Source organism: Monodelphis domestica, chromosome 5, assembly GCF_027887165.1.
Source record: "Monodelphis domestica isolate mMonDom1 chromosome 5, mMonDom1.pri, whole genome shotgun sequence".
Lineage (NCBI taxonomy): Eukaryota > Metazoa > Chordata > Mammalia > Didelphimorphia > Didelphidae > Monodelphis > Monodelphis domestica.
Window position 1 is genome coordinate 213,339,388 of NC_077231.1, and position 19,601 is coordinate 213,358,988.

Below are 19,601 nucleotides of genomic sequence, written 5' to 3' on the forward strand. Positions count from 1 at the left end.
TAAATCTAGAAGACTGGATGACAGCATAAATCCCCAAAAGTAAATATTAATGTGTGACCTTTAAATATATTTAAACAGATATTAATGTGACAATAATCTAGGGTGAAAAGACACAAAGGGAGAAATCTTCTTTGGATAGGTAATTGTCATAATTGAAAACTTGTGTCCCCTAAGTCTCTGTCCTTTTCGGAAACCAGTAAAGAATCAGTTTAACTTTTGATCTAGAATAGGAGTTCTTAACTATTTTTGTGGATGGAAGCCTTTGGCAATCTGGTAAAGCCTATGGACCCTTCTACAAAGTAATGCTTTTAAATGCATAAAACAAATTAATTGGTTAATCTAATTATGCTGAAATAAAGATGCCAAAATATTTTTAATAAGAAGTTCAAGGACACCAGGTTAAGAAACTCTGGTCTAGAGTCAGGTGCACAAAGAGACAAACATAACAAATAAACTGATGGACTAATTCAACAAACTACTCATCTAGTTACATACATGGCAGTGTAGGCAATAATAGACTTTCTCTATTAATTGAATTTCTCCCAGGCTAATTTGTCTTTGGGGATCTTAGATATCATTATGGATTTCCTGTAAGGCTTTGGGACAAGATATACTCAGAAAGATACAATTGGGAAGATCTACCCAAGTACAGGAAAAATCTCTTCCTTTGAAACTCTAAAAGATATTCTCCACAACAAAAGGTAACATTATCTAAATCATCCTTTTTCATTTTTAGTTGAAAGGAAGCCTGAGGATTAATGAACGATACTTCTGGTTGTATTATTCACAAATTATGTATTATTTTAACATGGATGGGGTAAATAAACATTTATTAAGCACCTACCAAAGGTTCTAAGTGAAACACTTTACAAATATTATCTCATTTGATCTTCACAACAGCCCAGTAAGGGAGATGTTATTATTATCCTCACTGAACATTTGAAAAAACTGAGAAAGAGAGGTTAATTGACTTTCCTAGGATCACATAGCCTGAGGTAGGACTTGAACTCAGATCTTACCGACTTATTCAAGTTTTCCTGTTAAAGCCTTTAACAGTGCATTTCCCTCAAACAAATCAAAGTTTTTTTTTTATGATCAACAAAAAAATAAACACAACATGATCTTATATTTTTTCTTTCGGTCATATATGGTAAGGAGGCGTCTGTTATAAAAAACTAAAAACTCATGTGTTTCTTTTTCATATTTTAATTAATGATACTGTTGATTCATGTTGAGAGGAACCTGAGAAAGATTTCAAAGACTCATTCATGAGTTTTCTCATGTTCACTGGCATCACTCATTTTTGTCACTTATTACCCAATAATATTTCATTGCATTTATATACCACAGGGAGAAAGTAATTCAAAAAACCCTAGGAAGTTTTGTATGCACTCACACACAATGTAGTCAACAGAACCAAGAGAGCATTATGTGCACCGATGCCACGAACGTGAAAAGATCCCCCAAAAGAAGGCATACCTTTAAAGTTCAGGAGATAGGAATGATGGCCCGCCTTAAATTCCATAGTCCCCATTGGATAGATCTGAGAGAAGACTTCCAGGTCTCTGGAATTGTTTTCGAAAGACTCCTGTTTGATATCACACACACAAAAAAAGTGTAATGAGTTGGACTTTCAAAGAAACTATCATAATAATAAATGGATGTCATTTGATTTTTTTAAAAAGCATGTCTATGACTTCCTTGAAGATTACACATAAGACTTGAGTTTTTCTCTAAGAATACTCATTAAAAATGAGTACTTCCAGCAAAAAGAGTGGTTGTTGCAGCTGTCGAGGTCAGACCAAGCAGTCGAAGCACAAAACAAAAGTCATCATGATTCAACTCTCAACATGAAGAAATATGAGTCTGGATGCTGAAGAAGTTTGTAATGGATTCACACTGACAGACAGGACCAGAGCAGACAACTTAGCTCACAAAATGGTTAGGGAAGATGACTTGGATTCAGGAAGACCCAAGTTCAAATTCTGCCTCAAGAAACATTTACTAGCAGTGTGACCCTGGGCAAGTCCTTAAATCTCCATCAGCCTCAGTTTCCTAATCTGTAAAATGGAGACAATAAGAACATGCTAGGTGCCTTAGACTGGGAAATCCCATGGATAAATTTGTTATATAGACAGAGGGCACAGTGGAGTGTATGTTGAATTTGGAGTCAAGAAAAGCCAAATTCAAAAGACCTCCATGAACTGATTGCAGAACCAGGAGAACATTATACAGAGACTGTAAAATTGTGGGATGATCAAATGTAATAGACTTTGCTACTAATAGCAATGCAATGATCCAGAACAATTCTGTGGGACTTATGAGAAAAAGTGCTCTCCACATGTAGAGAAAGAACTGTGGGAGTAGAAATCCAGAAGAAAACATGTGATTTATTATTTGTTTATATCATTCTCGGTCACCGAGAGACTACTACTATACGGATATGTGATTTGGGGTTTTGGTTTTGGAGGATTATTCTTTTTTCAAAAATTAGTAATATAGAAAAGAGTTTGAGTGATTATATATATAACCCAGTGCAATTGCTTGTCAGCTCTGGGAGGGGGGGAAGAAAAAGGGGAGGGAGAGAAAATGAATCATGTAACCGTGGAAGTACATTTAAAAATAAAAAACATAAAAAGCAAATAAAAACAAACGAAGAAAGAAAGAATTTGACTCCCAGTTTCCTATCCTTCCATCAAACAGGACCAGGAAAGTGACTAGGCAGGAGAGCCACTTAGTGAATGATAGCAATAGCTGGGGCTCATTTAAACAGCTTGGTAGTTGGCCCTGGTTTTGCCATCAACCCCCTTTCCTTCACCCATGGGCTTCTGACTGACTTTCTGTGCCATTCTACAGTGAATCCTTATAGTTTCTCATTGCATTTTGTGATCAGTTACATTATGAATTTCATGCTTCGTGAATTTCAGGCTTTAACTAGGAGTAGAGATTCATGGGAACCAGGTAGTCAGCCTGCATTAAGGCAGCTGTCTTAGTCATATCCAGGAAGATGGAGGGGAAGATCTGTCTGGGCTGTCCTGTCTTAGACTGTGACCCAGAATTAGTCATGGGTGATCAGGCTGCCAAGTGGCACCTTTTCCTACAGTGGGGTCCTGTATGGGTCTACAGATGCCCTAGGATGGGTCTAGCATCCATATGCTTGCCCTGCTTGATGTACCATCTCACCATCTGCCTCCCCAGCTGTCTAGGTTACATATCAAGAGAGATGAGCAGCTTTTAAGCAAGGAGCAGCAGTGCCGCTGAGGTCTGAGGAAGAGAGTAGTCTGGGGGCAGTGCAAAAGCTAGTAAAGAAATCCCAGACACAAAGGGAGCTTGCAGACCTATCACTCTGAACAAACAGAGGTTTCTGTCTGGCCAAAAGGAAATAAGTCCATCAGCAGAGTTTACTGTTGATGAGCAGAAACCCAGGCCATGATCTTATAGAATGCAGGGGAGGGAAATAGCCATCGGCCTGAACAAATAGAACTCAAGAAGGAGAGGAGGGAGGGAATAGCTAAGGCTAGAGCTTCACTCTCATATGAACTGATTAAAGGAGGGAGAAACACACACACACACACACACACACACACACACACACACACACACACAAATCAAGGGCAGAAATATATTTCATTCAACAGAAATGGGAAGGAACAGAGAGAAATAGGAAGGTGTTAAATAAAGGGAAAGATTAGCCCTAAATAAAACAAATTCTAAGGATATACAAAACTTTTTAGGAGAAGGTGAAAGTAAGGAAACAAGCTGTATACAATGACTAGTATATGCCAAACGCCATGCTAAGCACTTCACAAATAATATTTGATTTGAGGAAACAGAGACAAACAGAATTAAGTGAATTGGCTAGGGTCACACAGCTAGTAAGTATCTGAAGTTACATTTAAACCCAGGCCAAGTAATGCTCTTTTTGAAGTGGAAAGAATAAGAATCTGAGGGGTGCTCATTGATAGAGGAATGGCTGAACGAGTTATGGTACAAAAATAAGACAAAATACTATTATGATGCAAGAAATGATGACAGGGATGGTTCCAGAGAAACTGGGAAGAATTAGGACCTCATCAGTGTAATGAACAACCTTGTTTCTAAGGAATTAAACATGCTACCTACCTCCTAACAGAAAGGTAAAAGGGTTAAGTGAAGAATAAAACATATTCTTTTCTAACATATTTTGCTTAACTATACCTGTTGTTAACAGGAGCTTTATTTTTATTACATTCTCAATCAAGCTGGGTGGAGAAGAGAGGGAAAAAAAGCAGATTTTTGATAACTGAGAAATATACATATATATATATTTTTTTAATTAAAAAATATTTAATGGGTCTTTTTTTAAACTTCTGGGTTTTCCAGTATTATCAGGAAGGAAATGAACACACACCTCTTTTCCATATTCAATCCACTGGTCCAATTCATCCTTCCAATACCAGAGCCACTCAGTGCTCAGGGCATAATCAGGTTTTTGGATAGTTGAAGGAGTAGAGAGACGTCGAACAGAAAAATAACCAAATGTCATTTTTTGGAAGTCGATGCTATGACTTCTAAAAATAAATGTTCATAAAGAAAAAAAGTTAAAGTAAATCAAATGTTATTCCACCTAAGTCTTACCCCCTTCTCTTGATGTACCCTCTTAAATAATATAATTATGACAAAGTGGATTGTTTACACTGTTCCAATTTTAACAGATTCATGATCAGCGAGTAGCCACAATAAATAGATCAATGTTTGTATAAGTGTGTGCATATATATTTGTGTGTGTCCATGCGTATGCTTAAGAGTAAAAAAAGTACACTGTCAAATATTAATTTTGGAAATAATTTCATTAAATAACTGAATAAAAAATCTGCCAGGATCTGAAAATATACAATCATTTAATTAGGGATCTGAGTACCTTTATCTGCCATAGAAGAATGGGGAGAATGCTAGATTTGGAGTCTAAGGGCCTACTTCTAATAATTACAATCCATATAACCTCAGACATGTCACTTCTACATCCTGGACTTCAGTTTCTTTATCTGTAAAAGGTGAGAGTTGGACTAGATGGTCTCTGTGTTCTTTTCAAACTCAAAACCTAGGATGGATCTTCATCTTTTTGACTCAATCAGCTGAACTTTTAAAAAAAATCTATTTTACCTGTTTATTTTATCTGTCTCAAGCTTGAATGAAGTTAAATAGAAATATGTTTTACAGACCTCATAGGCAACAACTTACTGAGAGATATTTGGGTCGCAATAAGCCTTCTCAATATCCTCCATGTCCTTAAAGTCTTTCCAATTATTGGCAATGCGCAGCTGCCATCGGTAGGGTAGATGAAAATGAATATTCTTGCAGCGTTCTGGAAAGAAAGCACAGAATTCACAGGACTAAAGCAAGATCTATTTCATTCTATTTAAAATAATCTATTAATACCACCTCGAATCAAAGTCTCTTTACACCCATCCTCCAAGTCTTTGTTTTCCTTTTCACAATTCTGAGGTTTCTCCAACATACTATGTCTCTCCAATCCATCTTCATTACAGATATGCTCCACTTTTCACTACAAAAATGCAGCCTTGAAAAGCACAAGAATTTCTTAAAATGAGTTTTCAGACCATTTGGTTAAGCATAAAACTACAATGACCATATTTCACCACCAAAAACCTTACATACACTAGCAAAGTAAAATGATTCCATCTATGTTCATATATTAGCATATGGGATTATAAATTTGGTATTGGAGGGAAGCTAAGAGTTCACCTATTTCAACCTTATCATTTGATTGATGAGACTGAGCCCATAAAAGGTTATGTGATTTTCCCCAAGGTCACACAAGTAGTAAGCAGCAAAAAGTACAGTTGAGACTGAAGAATACACAACAATTTTCAGTTAACAATGAAGAATATAATTTTTAAGAAAAGAGAAAAACTTCTTTCTGGCTTAATTATGGAAAAATATCAATAATGATCTGGTTCAATTCATCCAAGAGTACATCTATTAGTTGGTTATTGGGACAAACACTTCACATTTACAACAAATATAATTAAGTTAATGTTTATAAACAACATAAGAGCTGTGTGATTCTTAGTATCTTCTATGCCTTTCTCTTAAAAAAAACAAACCACAAGTTTTAGTGGAACTTCATGACATCAAGGATTAAATTAAGATTCAAATAAAAATTATAGTCATATGGCCTTATGTTTTAAAATATAATTTTGTGGCAAACTTAAAGGAACTCATTGATACCATAACAAGAGGCAGTAACAAGTAGCTGGCTCAATGTAAGGGAGTTCAAATCTTTCATTCTTATTAGTTGAGTGACACTGCTTATGTCTCTTGAGCTTTAAATGTTTCAGGCAACTTTTGAAAAGTTAATTATTAAGTCAAAGTCTGTTAATCTGCCTTGATGGAAGTAGCCTCCCCAATGGGAGCTCTCTATGCTTTCCTTTTTTAAATTTATTTTTATCAAGTTTTTTAAATTTGGAATTCTGAATTCTCTTTCCCTCCCATCCCTCTCCAACCTATTGAGAAAGCAAGTAATTATACATGATTTATACACATGAAGTCAGGTAAAACATAATTTCCAATTCAACCATTTGCAAAAAAAAATTAAAAATGAAGAATGATGTTTTAATCTATACTCAAGTTGATTAGTTCTCTCTCTAGAGATAAATAGCGAGTTTCATTCACTATTGGTCCTTTGGATAATATTGAATCATTGTCTCTATCAGAATATCCCTTTCAAAGTTGATCATCACCTAACATTGTTGTTACTGTGTTCAATATTCTGGTTTTGTTCACTTGCATTAGTTCATATAACTTCCCAGGTTTCTTCATCATTTCTTATAAAATAATGGTATCCCATCACAATCATTGACTATAACTTGTAGATTCATCCCTCAAATAATGGGCATCCTTTCAATTTCCAATTCTTTACTACCACAAAAAAAGAGTTATTTTTTTATACATAAAGGTCCTTTTTTTAAAATCTCCTTAGGATAAAGATCTAATAATAGCAATGCTAGATCAAAACATATACAGAGTTTGTTTAGCACTTTGGGGAGCTCCAGAAAGGTTACCTTACTTCACAATGCCATCAAAATGCCATTAGTGCCCCTATTTTCCTACATCCACTCCAGCATTTATCATTTTCTTTTTCTATCTTGCTGGCCAATCTGATAGGTATAATAAGACATTAGAAATGTTTTAATTTTCATTTCTTTACTCAAAAGTGATACAGGGAAAACTTTTATGTGTTTATTGAGAGATTTGATTTCTTCTTCTGTAAACTACCCATTCATATCCTTTGACCATTTAGTAGCTGGGGAATGGGTTTTATTTTTACAAATTTGGCTCAGTTTCCTAAATATCTAAGAAATGGGAACTTCATCAGAGAAACCAATTATAAAAAATTTTTTTCCCAGTTTCCTCCTTTCCTTAAAATTTTGGTTGATTGGTTTTTGCTTTTTAATATGAAGTAAATAAAATTATCCATTTTATTTTCCATTATCCTCTATTTGATCATAAATTATTTTCTTTTCCATAAATGAGACATAAAATTTTCCATGCTACCCTAATTTACTTATGACATCACTTTTATGTCTAAATCACTTATCCATTTTGGCCATATCTAGGTATATGTTATGACATGTTGGTCTATACGTATTCCTCTTGAACTGCACTCCAAAGAGTTCATGTCTCAAAAGCTTGGATCTCTTGAGTTTATCAAATATTAGACTACTATGGTGATCTATCACTCTTAATCTATGCTTCCACAAATTTATTGAATGTCATATTTGTTTAAGTATGTTCTAGTAAGTATGCATTTAAGATTTCTGTTTTTCTGTATCTGTTTCTGGGGTTTTTATACTATAATATGTGATTAAAATCTTTGTTAAGGTGGCATCAACACTGGAAAAAAAGGTATATTCCTTTCTATTCACATTTTATTTTCTCCAAAAGTCTATCATAACTAACTTTACTAAAATTCTATTTATCTCCTTAATTTCTTATTTATTTTATAATTTTCTACCTCTGAGCAAAGTTGAGGTCATCCACTAGTATAGTTTTACTATTTCCTCTTATAACCTCACTTAGTGTTTCCATTAAGAATGTAGATGCATAGCTATTTAATATCAATATAACTTCTTTGTCTCTGTGGAGCCTATTAATAATATTTAATTTCTCTGATTATACCTTTTAATTAGGTTTATTTTTGCATTTGTTTTGTCTGAGATCATTATTGTTATCCCTGCCTCTTGTACTTCAGATGAAGCATAATAAATTCTGCTCCAGATCCTTATTTTTAACTCTTCGTGTCTCACATCTTCTGTGTTCTGCTATCCATTTCTTTTTTAAAGGTGAATTCATCCTATTCACATTAATAGTTATGACTGCTATCTGTGCATTTCCCTCCATCTAATTTCTTCTGTTTATCTTTACATTATTCTTTTTTTCTTTACCCTCCTCAAAAATGATAAAGTACTGAGGAGTTACATGTATTGTCTTCCCATATAGGAATGAAATAATTTAACATTATCGAGTCCCTTGTGATTTCCCTTTCAAATTACCTTTTAATCCTTTTAGTCTTCTATCTGAAAATAAGATTTTCTATTCATCACCATTCTGTTTATCAGAATAATAAAATGTTGTCCATATATCTATTTCCCCCCTCCTCCAAAGGATTATACACAGTTGTGTTTATGTAAAACTCTTACCTTCTGTTTTAGATTCAGTACAAAGTATTGGTTCCAAGGCAGAAGATTGATAAGGACTAGGCAATTTCGGTTAAGACCTGGCCCAGGTATCACAGAGCTAGGAAGTGTCTAAGGTCATATTTGGAATCAGGTCCTCCCATCTCTAAGCCTAGATCTCTCCACGGAGCCACCTAACAGCCCGAATTATACTCAGTTTTGTTGAATATGTTATTCATGATTGTAATCCAGGCTTTTTTGCTTTATAGAATATCATATTGCAAAACCTCTGCTCCTCTAATGTAGAAGCTTCCAAATCTTGTGTGTTCCTGTGTCTATAAAATTTGAATGTTTTCCTTCTGGCTGCTTACAATATTTTCTCCTTGACCTGGGAGGTATGGAATTTGACTACACGATTGCAGGGAGCTTTCATTTGGGAACCTCTTTCCTCATGGTTTTCAGGCAATCTAATAATTCATAAAGTATCACTCCTTGATCTATTTTCTGATTGTTGTTTTTCTGACATTTCCCATTTTCTTCCATTTTTCATTCTTTTGACTTTGTTTTATTGTTTCTTGATATCTCATGGAGTCATCAGCTTCCACTCACTAAATTCTAATTTAAAAACCATTTTTTCATTTGATCAATTCTGCTTTTTAAAATTGTTTTTCAATTATTTTTGTGCATTTTTTATGATATTAATTGCCTATTCATAATTTTCTTGCATCACACTCACATTTGTCCCAGATTTTCCTCTACCATTCATTTGATTTTTAAAACCATTATTTTGCTCATCTAGGAATTCTTGTTCAGTTTGTTTCTATTTCACATTTTTTTACTCATTGAGGTTGTGATTGTTTTGACATCCTCATCTTCTTCAGAGTTTGTTTCTTAATCTTCACTGTCATCAAAGTAGCTTTTTACGGTCAGATTCTAATTTTGTTGTTTGCTCATCATTTTCTGGGTGTACTTCTTGATTTCGAGTTTTATTTTAAAGTTTGGCTCCACTCCTCAGATGGGGTTGGAGGGATAGTGCCCAAAGCTTCAGATTTTCCTGCATGTTATTTTCAGAGCTGGTTCTGGAGGGTTAGATGTTTGGGGTGCTTCTAAGATGCTGTGACGTGGGGAAAACTGTTCTCACTTTTCCTTTGCAACAGCACATGATAGTGCTCCTCAAGGCCCCAGACCCTTGGGACAGCAAGCACTCTCTACCCTGAACTATCAAGGAAATGGGTATAGATAATGGAGCGGACAAACATCATCCTGCCCCACACCCAGTACTGGCACCCACAGGAATTCCCTGTGGCCACTTTCTGGCCAGTTGTCAGATCCTTTTACTGTCTCTGGTTTATCCTGAAGCGATTGCTGTTGCTGCTATCTGACCATCTTCAAGACCCACCACTGGTGATGCCACCATGTGGCCTCACGGCCATGCCCGTCCTAGAGTCACAGACCTCTCCTTACAACCTCCTAAGTTGTCTTGGGTAGGAGAAATTTCTGACTCTGATCTTTTGCCGGCTCTGCCCCTCTAGAATCCAATTTGAGGTGTTACTTGAAAGTTGTTTAGAGGAGAGCGTTGGGAGAGCTTGGTTGTTTCCTCTAGTCTGCCACCTCTTGGCTCTAACCACAGAGGTCCATTATGTTTTGGAAAAGCAAACTTACTCCTTAAATTATATAGGAATTGACATCCCTGAGACAAGGATAAGAGTTATTAAATATAGATTCCTGATAGAAAAAAGGAGGAGGCAAAGGGGAGGAGGGGGTTAGAGAATGACTGTTGCTAAAGAAATGGAGGCAAACACATGCTAATTGAGAGGAAAGTTCCAAGGAGCTGGACCACACTCAATCACAAATGTTTTCTCCTTGTCTTGCCTGTTTTGCCTAAAAAGAGGAGAAATTCAAAGGGACTAGCAGGGGTAAGTGTGAAACCTCCTGCCCCTTTTTATGATTATAATAGTATTAGCCTTAATGGTTAGTTTGCTTTAAAAGAATTGTAAACATTAGCAATGAAAAATACAGTTTAGGGTGGTATCAAATCTTGTTTATAGGCATTTTGACCTTAAGCCTATAACCCAGGAATTTCTACCAAACCCACCACACCCTGCTCTTGGGTGCAAATGCTAGCCAAAGGGAAGTGTCAGGGCTACTCTTGGGTGCAAATGGATGACCGTCTTACTGCTGACTCCTAGTATTAAATCATAATTGTCAGAAGAAAACAATTAGACCTTGACCCTAATTGCAGAGGCCTTGGAAAGGGCAAAAATATAAAGTTACCACCCATAGTGATTATTTTTGTAATTTCCAGTTTAATCAGCACTTGCGTCATTAATTAAGAGCTGCCCATGTGAAAGATTTTCCATCTATTCTATTTTCATTTTGATTATATTTTGCCACAGATTTCTCTGTATTGATTTTGACCAGAATCCAGGTTTATTATGAGACTGGCCACCTCTCAATGAACCTATTTATTATTAGCTTGGAGACTTTTTATTGATGTTTATAATTAATTTTGACCTTGTTTCTCTTGGTGTTTCAAATTTTCACCAAATGGGAAGAAACTAAAAGTTAAAGAGTTCTACCAGGCACTAAATCAGCAATTTCAGGTAAAGTTTCTAGTGGCAAAACATGCCAGCTTACAAATTTCTGAGCTTTGCAGATACGAGTTGATAGCAGGATAAACTAAAGCGACTACAACTGGTTGGGTTTAGACTGGGTCCCCTTTCACAAGATAGCCTCAAATCTAGGTTAGGAAACTTGTACATTCCATGTTTAATCCCAGGATGGCCTTGGGTTTCTAGATCTTTCTGAAACCAAGGACATAGAATATTCTGAAATCCTTTCAAGATAATGGACACAAGGTAAATTGAGAGTTGAACCAGTCAGATCAGATACCCACTGACTATGAGCCTAGGCAAATCACTTAACCTCTCAGTGGTCTTTGCAGCCCTCTAAAGAGTATAAATTGCAGAGAAGATGCCAACCTATACCAGGTAAAGGGTGTCCATTCATCAGAGAGTTCCCTAAATAAGTGGCATTGCAAGTGCAGTTCATCGCTCTATCAACATGCATCCTCCATCCCCACCCAAGCTCTCCCAGGTCAAATTCCAGAACTTCTGTATTTTCCAGGTTAAATCTCTCAACACTACTTACCTTGCAGTTTACAATCTGTATGAAGGAAGTCAAGACAAATCTCAGTGGAGTCATTACTCTCCATTTCTGAAGGTGTTGTGTTAGAAACCCTGGCTCTGCAATCTAAAGAAGAGAATACATGAAAATAATTGCTTTCCTGAAGGGAAAAATACTCATGACTTTTGGGGCAAAGAGGGTATGTCACTGATTATCAAGAGAATCTAACTTTCTTATTTAAAGAATAAGGGAAGCCTTTCCCTAACTCTCTTAATCCTAGTCCCTTCCTTCTTTGGATGACTTTGTATTTATCCTGGATATATCTTGTTAGTACATAGTTGTTTACATGGTTAGACTGTGAGTCCTTCAAGGGCAGGGTCTGTCTTTTGTGTTTCTTTGAATCTCTTTGAACCATATTATTTTAATGCAAATTCCTGGACCCTACTTAAAGAACCCCAGTCCAGGCTGTGGCACATGGCTATAATTCCCTGATACCAGGAAGGCTGATGGATCACTTGAGCATGGAAGTTCTGAGCTGCCAAGCTGCTCAGGTGTCCATCAAGCCTCAGTCTGGCACCAATACAGCAAGCCCCAGGGAGTTAGGGGCTACCAAGCTGCCTAAGTAGCAAATGGTGCAATAGCCCAGTCAGCAGCAACATAGCCTAGCTTGTGGACTGAGCAGCGGTGGAACTGGGGCCAAGAATGAGGATGGCATGACCAGTCTGACCAAGATAGGAAGGCTCGGTCTAGCTCTGGCCCTATAAAGCAAGATGCTGATCTGTACTAAGAGAATATTTCCGCCCCTAGAGACTCCCTACATAGATGAAATCACAGGACTGGAACAACACCAATAATAAAAAACAAAGATGCTGCTTGCAAGATACTGTGTATATCTTTTAGATGCCCTTATTAAGAGCAGTGAAGAAATGGTTTCTCTACTTACCCTCTGCATTTGTACTTTTGGAAGGAGATGCTCCTCCACTATTGCTTGCAGTCAAGGTGTCAGAAGTTTGACAAGAACCAGAGGAAGAAACAGATCCAACTTGGCCAAAAGAAAACATCCTCTCTCTTACCACTGTTTGGTTGCTCAAGGGCGATGCGGCTGCCTTGTACACTGAAGCTGGTTTGGAGACAACGGGATCTTGTACCACTAGGGGAAAACGAAATTTTGAGTTCTAATCAGAAGCTTTATTTTGTTTTTATCTCAGATGACCACAAGTATTCACTAATAATACCTTACATTTATTTAGGACTTTGCAACTTTCAAAGGATTGAAATACAGACACAAACACATAACAATGTATATTTTTTTCCTTTAATCTTCACAACAACTCTGACAGGTAAGCATAGGAGATATAATTGTCCTCATTTCATAGCTATGGAAACTGACCTGACAAAATGACTAATAAGTGATGATATTGGGAACCAATCCCACATCTTTTTACTGAGCCATGCTGCTTAGATTTATGATTTCTCTTCCCCCAACATTGGGACATAATCCTTTTCTTTCTTCCTCTTTTACATCATATTTTACTTGCCAACTACAACCCTATTAATATTTCCATTTCAAAGCTTGTTTTCTTAAATTTCCTAAAGACTCTGGGGAGTAGCTCTATCTGCTTTCGTAATTGGACCTCCCTCTCTTTTGTCTTTGGGGTTCAAATCATGGTTCTCTATGTGTGGTATAGAGCAAGGCATTGAATCTTCCTAGGTCTCAGTTCCTCATCAGAAGTTCCTTACACTGGGGGCAGCTGGGTAGCTCAGTGGATTGAGAACCAGGCCTAGAGACTGGAAGTCCTAGGTTCAAATCTGGCCTCAGACACTTCCCAGCTGTGTGACCCTGGGAAAGTCACTTGACCCCCATTGCCTAGCCCTTACCACTCTTCTGCCTTGGAGCCAATACACAGTATTGACTCCAAGATGGAAGGTAAGGGTTTAAAAAAAAAAAAGTTCCTTACACCAATGAAATTGCAAGTCTGGTCCCTAATTTATTATTCCTACTACTCACCTTAAGTCCCACAACTCCCCTGACATGAATGCAGATAACTCCAGTGACCCTCCACCACTACCACCCCATAATCTCTGATTCTAGAAATAGTAGGTTTTTGTGTTTCACATGTTAGATTGATCTGATGGCCCATCTTACCTCTTGGTATAGAAGGCTGGACTAAATTGCACTTTTGAATTCCACTCTGGGTGAGAGATGCAGATGAGGTTTTTGGTGGTCCACTAGCAGTTGCTGTGTTAGACACGGGGAGGGCTTGGATATTCTGAGACGCACAAGAGGCATCTTTTCTGTCCTTTTTAGCAATTATTGCAGAGTTCAGATTCAGGGCATCAGTTTGACAGGCTAGTGATTCATCAGCAAGTTTGTTCAGGTTGTGTTGCTGCTCATGTGTATTCCAGAATGTTCTTGATCTCACAGTAGAACTGACATTAGCAACACTGTGATTTGGGATTGGAGTTTCTAATTTCCCTATTGATGTTGCTGTCTTAGCCATTTGGGGATTCGCCAACGTGGACTGATTGTCCTTACTCTTACATGAGGAGTCCTCTTTCTTTCCATTAGCTGTTTGTTTATATTTGGAAAACACTACAGGATTGCTGCCTTTGCCCTGCACATGAACGGTTTTGGGGAGACCAGGTGAAGAATAGGCTTTCTGATTTCCAAAGTCATCTCCTGCATTTGCACAGTTGTGGGAAGGCATTACTCCACTTTTGCTAGTGGTTATGAGATCTGGACCAGAGAAGGAATCATCTTCACTCCCAAAGAACATATTTATTTTTCTCTCAACTCTACTACTCCTTACAGGGGTGGAGCCTTTGTCCGTTGAAAATGGTGGAGAGGTGGAGGCAGCAAGCTGGGTACCATCTTGGTTCCCAAAGCGGCTTTCTCGATGGCTAGTCACTGAAACGTTTGAATTTGTGCCAGCTTGACAACCTTCTTGGGTTTTGGAAGTCTTAGGAGATACTGATACTGACTGAGCACAATCTTTACTTAAAGTAGTGGTTCTGCTCTCTTTCGCTTTGCCTTCAAAGGATGGCAATGGTGCTGGGGTTGTTTTATCTGGTCCTGGTATGTGCGAAGTTCCGACCAAGGCAGAAGGTGATGGAGCCAATTCCTGCGTCTCAAAAAAATATCGATTTCTACTTTGGCTTCTACTTTCTCTTTTTCTTTGGTTTGACTGGCCTGAGGAAAAAGGAATCAGGGGATAAGCAGATGGAAAGGGCAGAATTAAAGACAAAACACAGAAAACAAGAATAAATAAGTTTAAAGGATTGAGATTTATAACTATGAGAGAATTCACAAATCAATTAGTCCAACCTCTTCATTTTACAGATGAGGAAACTGAGGCCCAAGTAAGTGCCCTGGCCAAGGTCATAGTTTTGAACTAGCCAAGATATGAATCAAAGTCCTCTGAATCCAAAGTCAGAACTCTTTCCACTTTTATCAAATTACTGCCCAAATTCTTACCCTATATCTTTCTTCTTGAGGATGTCACATAACTCAAATCATGTCAAAACCACATGGACCAATCTGACAAACAAAAACTACAAGTGATGAAATGGATCCCCATCTTCCCATCCTCAAAGTGGATTAGACAGAAGGAAAGGAACCATTAAAGAGTAAGAGAGAAAAGCACTATGAAAAGAGACAAAGAGTTGGCCTTGAAGTCAAAAAACTTGGATTCACATCCTGCTTCTCAGTAAATGCTAGCTGTGACTATAGGGAAAGTCACTTATTTTTAAAATGCCCCAAATGATTCTCTAAGACTGTAGGTTATAAATAAGTTGTGGATTTGCATCCCTGGGGAGAATTTCCATATTGGAAGTTACCAACATCAAAGAAATCAGATCCAAAAGGAGGAGGGAAGGATGAGAATGGAGGAAAGAAGAAGCAGAAAGAGAGAGGATGGTTAGTGGGGTATAGAGTCCTGAAGGATACACATGGGGGAATAGAATCAGACACAGTTAAAGGAGTTCAGTATGACCTACTTGACCATCTAAGATAAGAGGAAAAGATGAGAGAAAACACAGAAAAAAACTAAAATGTGAGAAAGGAGATAAGAAGTTCACATCAGATGGTCCCAATCTTCTCAGAAGAGGAAGAAGTACAGCCATCTACGATAGAGTAAGAATGCTATTGGGTTAGAGACTTGAAGAGATTTAGAATCATTACTGTAGGGAATGGGATAAAGAGTCAATGAAAGAAGAAAATAAAGACTTCTGGACAGCAGTGGTGTCCAACTCTAATAGAAAGGTTGCATACTGACTCAGAAAGCCACAAGTTAACACTACTTATGTGACATCCTATCTATTATATTAAATATTTCCCAGTTATGCTTTAATCCTGTTCAGCACACAGTGGGTCTTGAGTTTGACACCTCTGCTGTACAACACTGAGAAAGTCCAATGGAGGCTTTAGGCAAAGGCTCCCTGGAACAGGGAGATGAAGGGAACCAGGATGGAAGAAGAATAAGGAGTTTGTAGGAAACCATGGGGCTGGTGGCATTTGTGGAAAGGAAACAAGACTGACAGTTTGTGGGGGAAGGGGCCAACTGGGAGTGGCAGTTGGGTGACTAGCACTTGCTTCCTGCTGTGGGGGACTTGCTTCCGGGTATTGGAGGAGAGATTTGTTCAGCCCAGTCTGGAGTGGCATGCTTGTCTTGGTTCAGCCCGAAGACACAGGCTTCTGAAAGTTAGAATTGTTCTTGTTTGCTTTCTGTCTATTGCTAAGATTCTGAATTAGAATGAGTGTAGACGGGAGTGGGACAAACCCTCTGCCAGCCTCTAGGGCCTGGCCCTATACTCTGAAGCTAAGGAAAAACTCCAATTCCAACTGGATTATTAAACTTTATATTATTTTAATTCACAGTCAGATAAGTGGACGATCTTTTCTGGTCATAGAGGGAGCTGAAAATCAGTTCAGTCATCAAGGCAATAAAAGACCTTATAGGACCCCTGCTGTTTCCTCTCAGCAGGGGGCATCTCCCTCCTTTGCCTCTCCAAGCAATATACCCTCTCTCCCCTAATCTCCTCCATACCCCATACAAACCTCCCTTTATCCCCCTGTTTTCCAATCCTATTTCCTTCCCAATAAATATTACATATTGAAGGCAGAGGGAATGAACAGTGCTAATTTCAGGGATGTTTAAGAGGACTTGGGGGATGAAAAGGAACAGACAGGAACCTTACAGCTGTAAGTTTGGGGGCGGGAACTTGATAGAAATACTAAATGTTAAAAACAGTGAGTGGGAATTTTCTTCTCTTCCTTGTCCTCTTCTAGGTAGTGTATGACTAGAGCTGAAAGAAAGGGTAGAACATGGAGGAGGGTGCAGTAAGGAAAGGGAAGAAGGTGATGCTATAGGGAGGAATATATGGGCTTTCTTCCTCCTTGTCCTGGTCTCCAATCAATTCTTGAGCAGGGAGGGAGCAAGAATGAAAGAAAAAGAAATGGATGGAGCAGCAGAGTATGAGAAGTAATGTGGCAAAAAGAAAGGGCACTGGGCTTGGCTGAAGAAGACCTGGGCTTGAGTAACTGCTCAAATATCACCAGCTTCAAATCTCAAAAGAGAGACTAAACTCCCTGAATTTCTTTCCTCTGTTAAAGAAGATAATAATCCATCGATCAACAAGCATATTTTTTTAAACTTCTAATATGGGGTAGGTGTATTAATATAATGAATGAAACAGTCTATGCTCAAGATGACATTTTAAAGGTAAAGACAATGTATATGTTTGTATATATACAAACACATACACAGAGTGAATTCTATTATATATGATTTTGTTCCAAAAAAATTTTGTATTATGCAAAACTAGGCAGTAAAAATCACAAGGCTTTTGGGGGTAGGGAAGAATACTCAAAAACTACATGGCTAACACATTAAAAAATTTTTTTAAAGACACCATCCTAATTAAAATGGCTGTATATTTTATATGTGTTAAATATCTAAGAAATACATAAATACTACAAGAAAGTGTGGGAGAGTCTTTGGCCTTGGGAAGCTGATCCTTTGGCCTAAGAGGGCCACAAGGATGAAGTCCAGGCAGGCAGGCAGGACTCGAGAGGCCAGGAGGCAAAGGGGCGGGGGTGGTTCAGATTAGCCCTTCTCCACTCACAGCTCCAGGATGCTGCACGGCAAAGACATACACGGGCACTTTTCCTTTACAAACCTGAAGTCTACTTATGGAAATAGGGGTCTGAAGGGTTGCAGCTTGGGAATTATTGGGCAATGGTACAGCTTTCAGCATTCAAGCTATTTCTCAAGGTAAAAAACCATGCTAAAGCAAACTCAAAATTTCTATTATGCTCAAGATGCTTCCTAATATATCAGGCACATGGGAATAAATTGATGATGTCAAAATAGGTTACAATAGAACTATGCATGTTTATACATGTATATATGTACACAAACACACAATAATAGCACTAAGATTTTTGGAACACTGTGGGGAGGGAGTATGTCTGTAGAAATTTCATACATATATACAAAATGTTATACATATTTTTACATATATACACATACATATAGATACACATCTACATACAAACACAAAGAAACATAAAAAGAGGTAATAAATATAAATAAATATAAGTCCAAGGTAGGAGAATGAAACAAGCATTTACTACATTCTAGCAACTGTGTTAAGCATTTTCTTATTTAATCCTCACAACAACTTACTATATCCACATTTTGCAGCTGAGGAAATGGAGGTGTTTAAGTGGTTTGGGCAGGGTCACACAGCTAGAAAATATCTGAGGCTGGATTTGAAAAGCAAATCTTCCTGACTCCAGCCCCAACCCCACAGAGCAGCCTCTAGAAAGTTCAGAAAGGAGAGGGGAGCAGTGGATCAGGAAAGGTTTTGTGCAAAAGATGGTGCACCAGGGATGAAGAGGGATACCTTCCAGGCACATAGGACAGCAAAGGCAAAGGCACACAGAAAGGAGATGGGAGTGTGAGTGTGACATCTGAGCAATAGAAAGAGGGTAGGTTTGGCTAGATCAAAGGCTGCAGAGGGAAGGAAGATATCAAAGGAGACTGGGAAAATGGGCTAGGCCAAGTGAAGAAGGGCTTAGAAAACAAAATAGGGGAATTGAGGCTGTAAGAGTCCCTTGGGGGAGTGACAAGGGCAGAATTTTGCCTCAGGAAATTCTCCTTGGCATCTGTGTGGAGGACAGTGTGAAGATTGGATTTAGCTATTTCCTGATTGTAACAATGAAGACACTTAGTTTAACAAAATCAGGAATGTCTTGGGAACTTTAAAATTACTCCACCCTACTTAGACCTTACTTTAGGGGAAGATAAAGTTGTAATCTCCTGATTGAACAATGAAGGTACTTAACTCTTACCTTATAGTGAAGCTAGAACTTTAAGTCTATTTTAAGATCTTAATACAAAAAGATGTTAAGTAACTATAAAAGTTAAATTAATCACAAAAAGGTCAAGTAACTAACAAAAGGTGAACTTAACAAAGAAGTGTTAAGTAACTCTAAAGATATAATCTAATTAAAAGAGTATGAGAACTAAAAGTATAGACAGTTCTGGAGAAAAGCCTTTGATGTGATTGGTAGACGTGAAAATTTAGAAGAGGAGACACAAGGGTGAAAGATCTATATATTTGGATCACTTCCTCTCTCTGGAGCCCTTTGCAGCAGAGAATTGGCTGATAGCAGCGTGCTGGCCTTTCAGCATCTTAGTGTGGCTACAAGCTATTGTCCAGTTTGGTGGTGAGTTTCTGGCTAAGTTTCCCTCCTTTACTTTTCCAACTTTATCCCCTCAGAAGCCTCTAATT

General features: G+C 37.8%; 1 protein-coding gene across 2 annotated transcripts in view; it reads right to left on the bottom strand.

The window, feature by feature from the left end:
- The window catches only part of LOC100022977 (zinc finger CCCH-type antiviral protein 1), a 105,205-nt gene that overhangs the window by 40,687 nt on the left and 44,917 nt on the right, over positions 1-19,601 (bottom strand). For both annotated transcript variants that reach the window (XM_056799754.1, XM_056799755.1), the window contains exons 4-9: positions 13,951-14,994; positions 12,748-12,954; positions 11,829-11,930; positions 5,221-5,344; positions 4,391-4,550; positions 1,480-1,588 (exon numbers count right to left, since the gene is read on the bottom strand). In XM_056799754.1, coding sequence (XP_056655732.1) covers positions 1,480-1,588; positions 4,391-4,550; positions 5,221-5,344; positions 11,829-11,930; positions 12,748-12,954; positions 13,951-14,994 — 1,746 coding nt within the window. The remainder of the gene's footprint in view (positions 1-1,479; positions 1,589-4,390; positions 4,551-5,220; positions 5,345-11,828; positions 11,931-12,747; positions 12,955-13,950; positions 14,995-19,601) is intronic.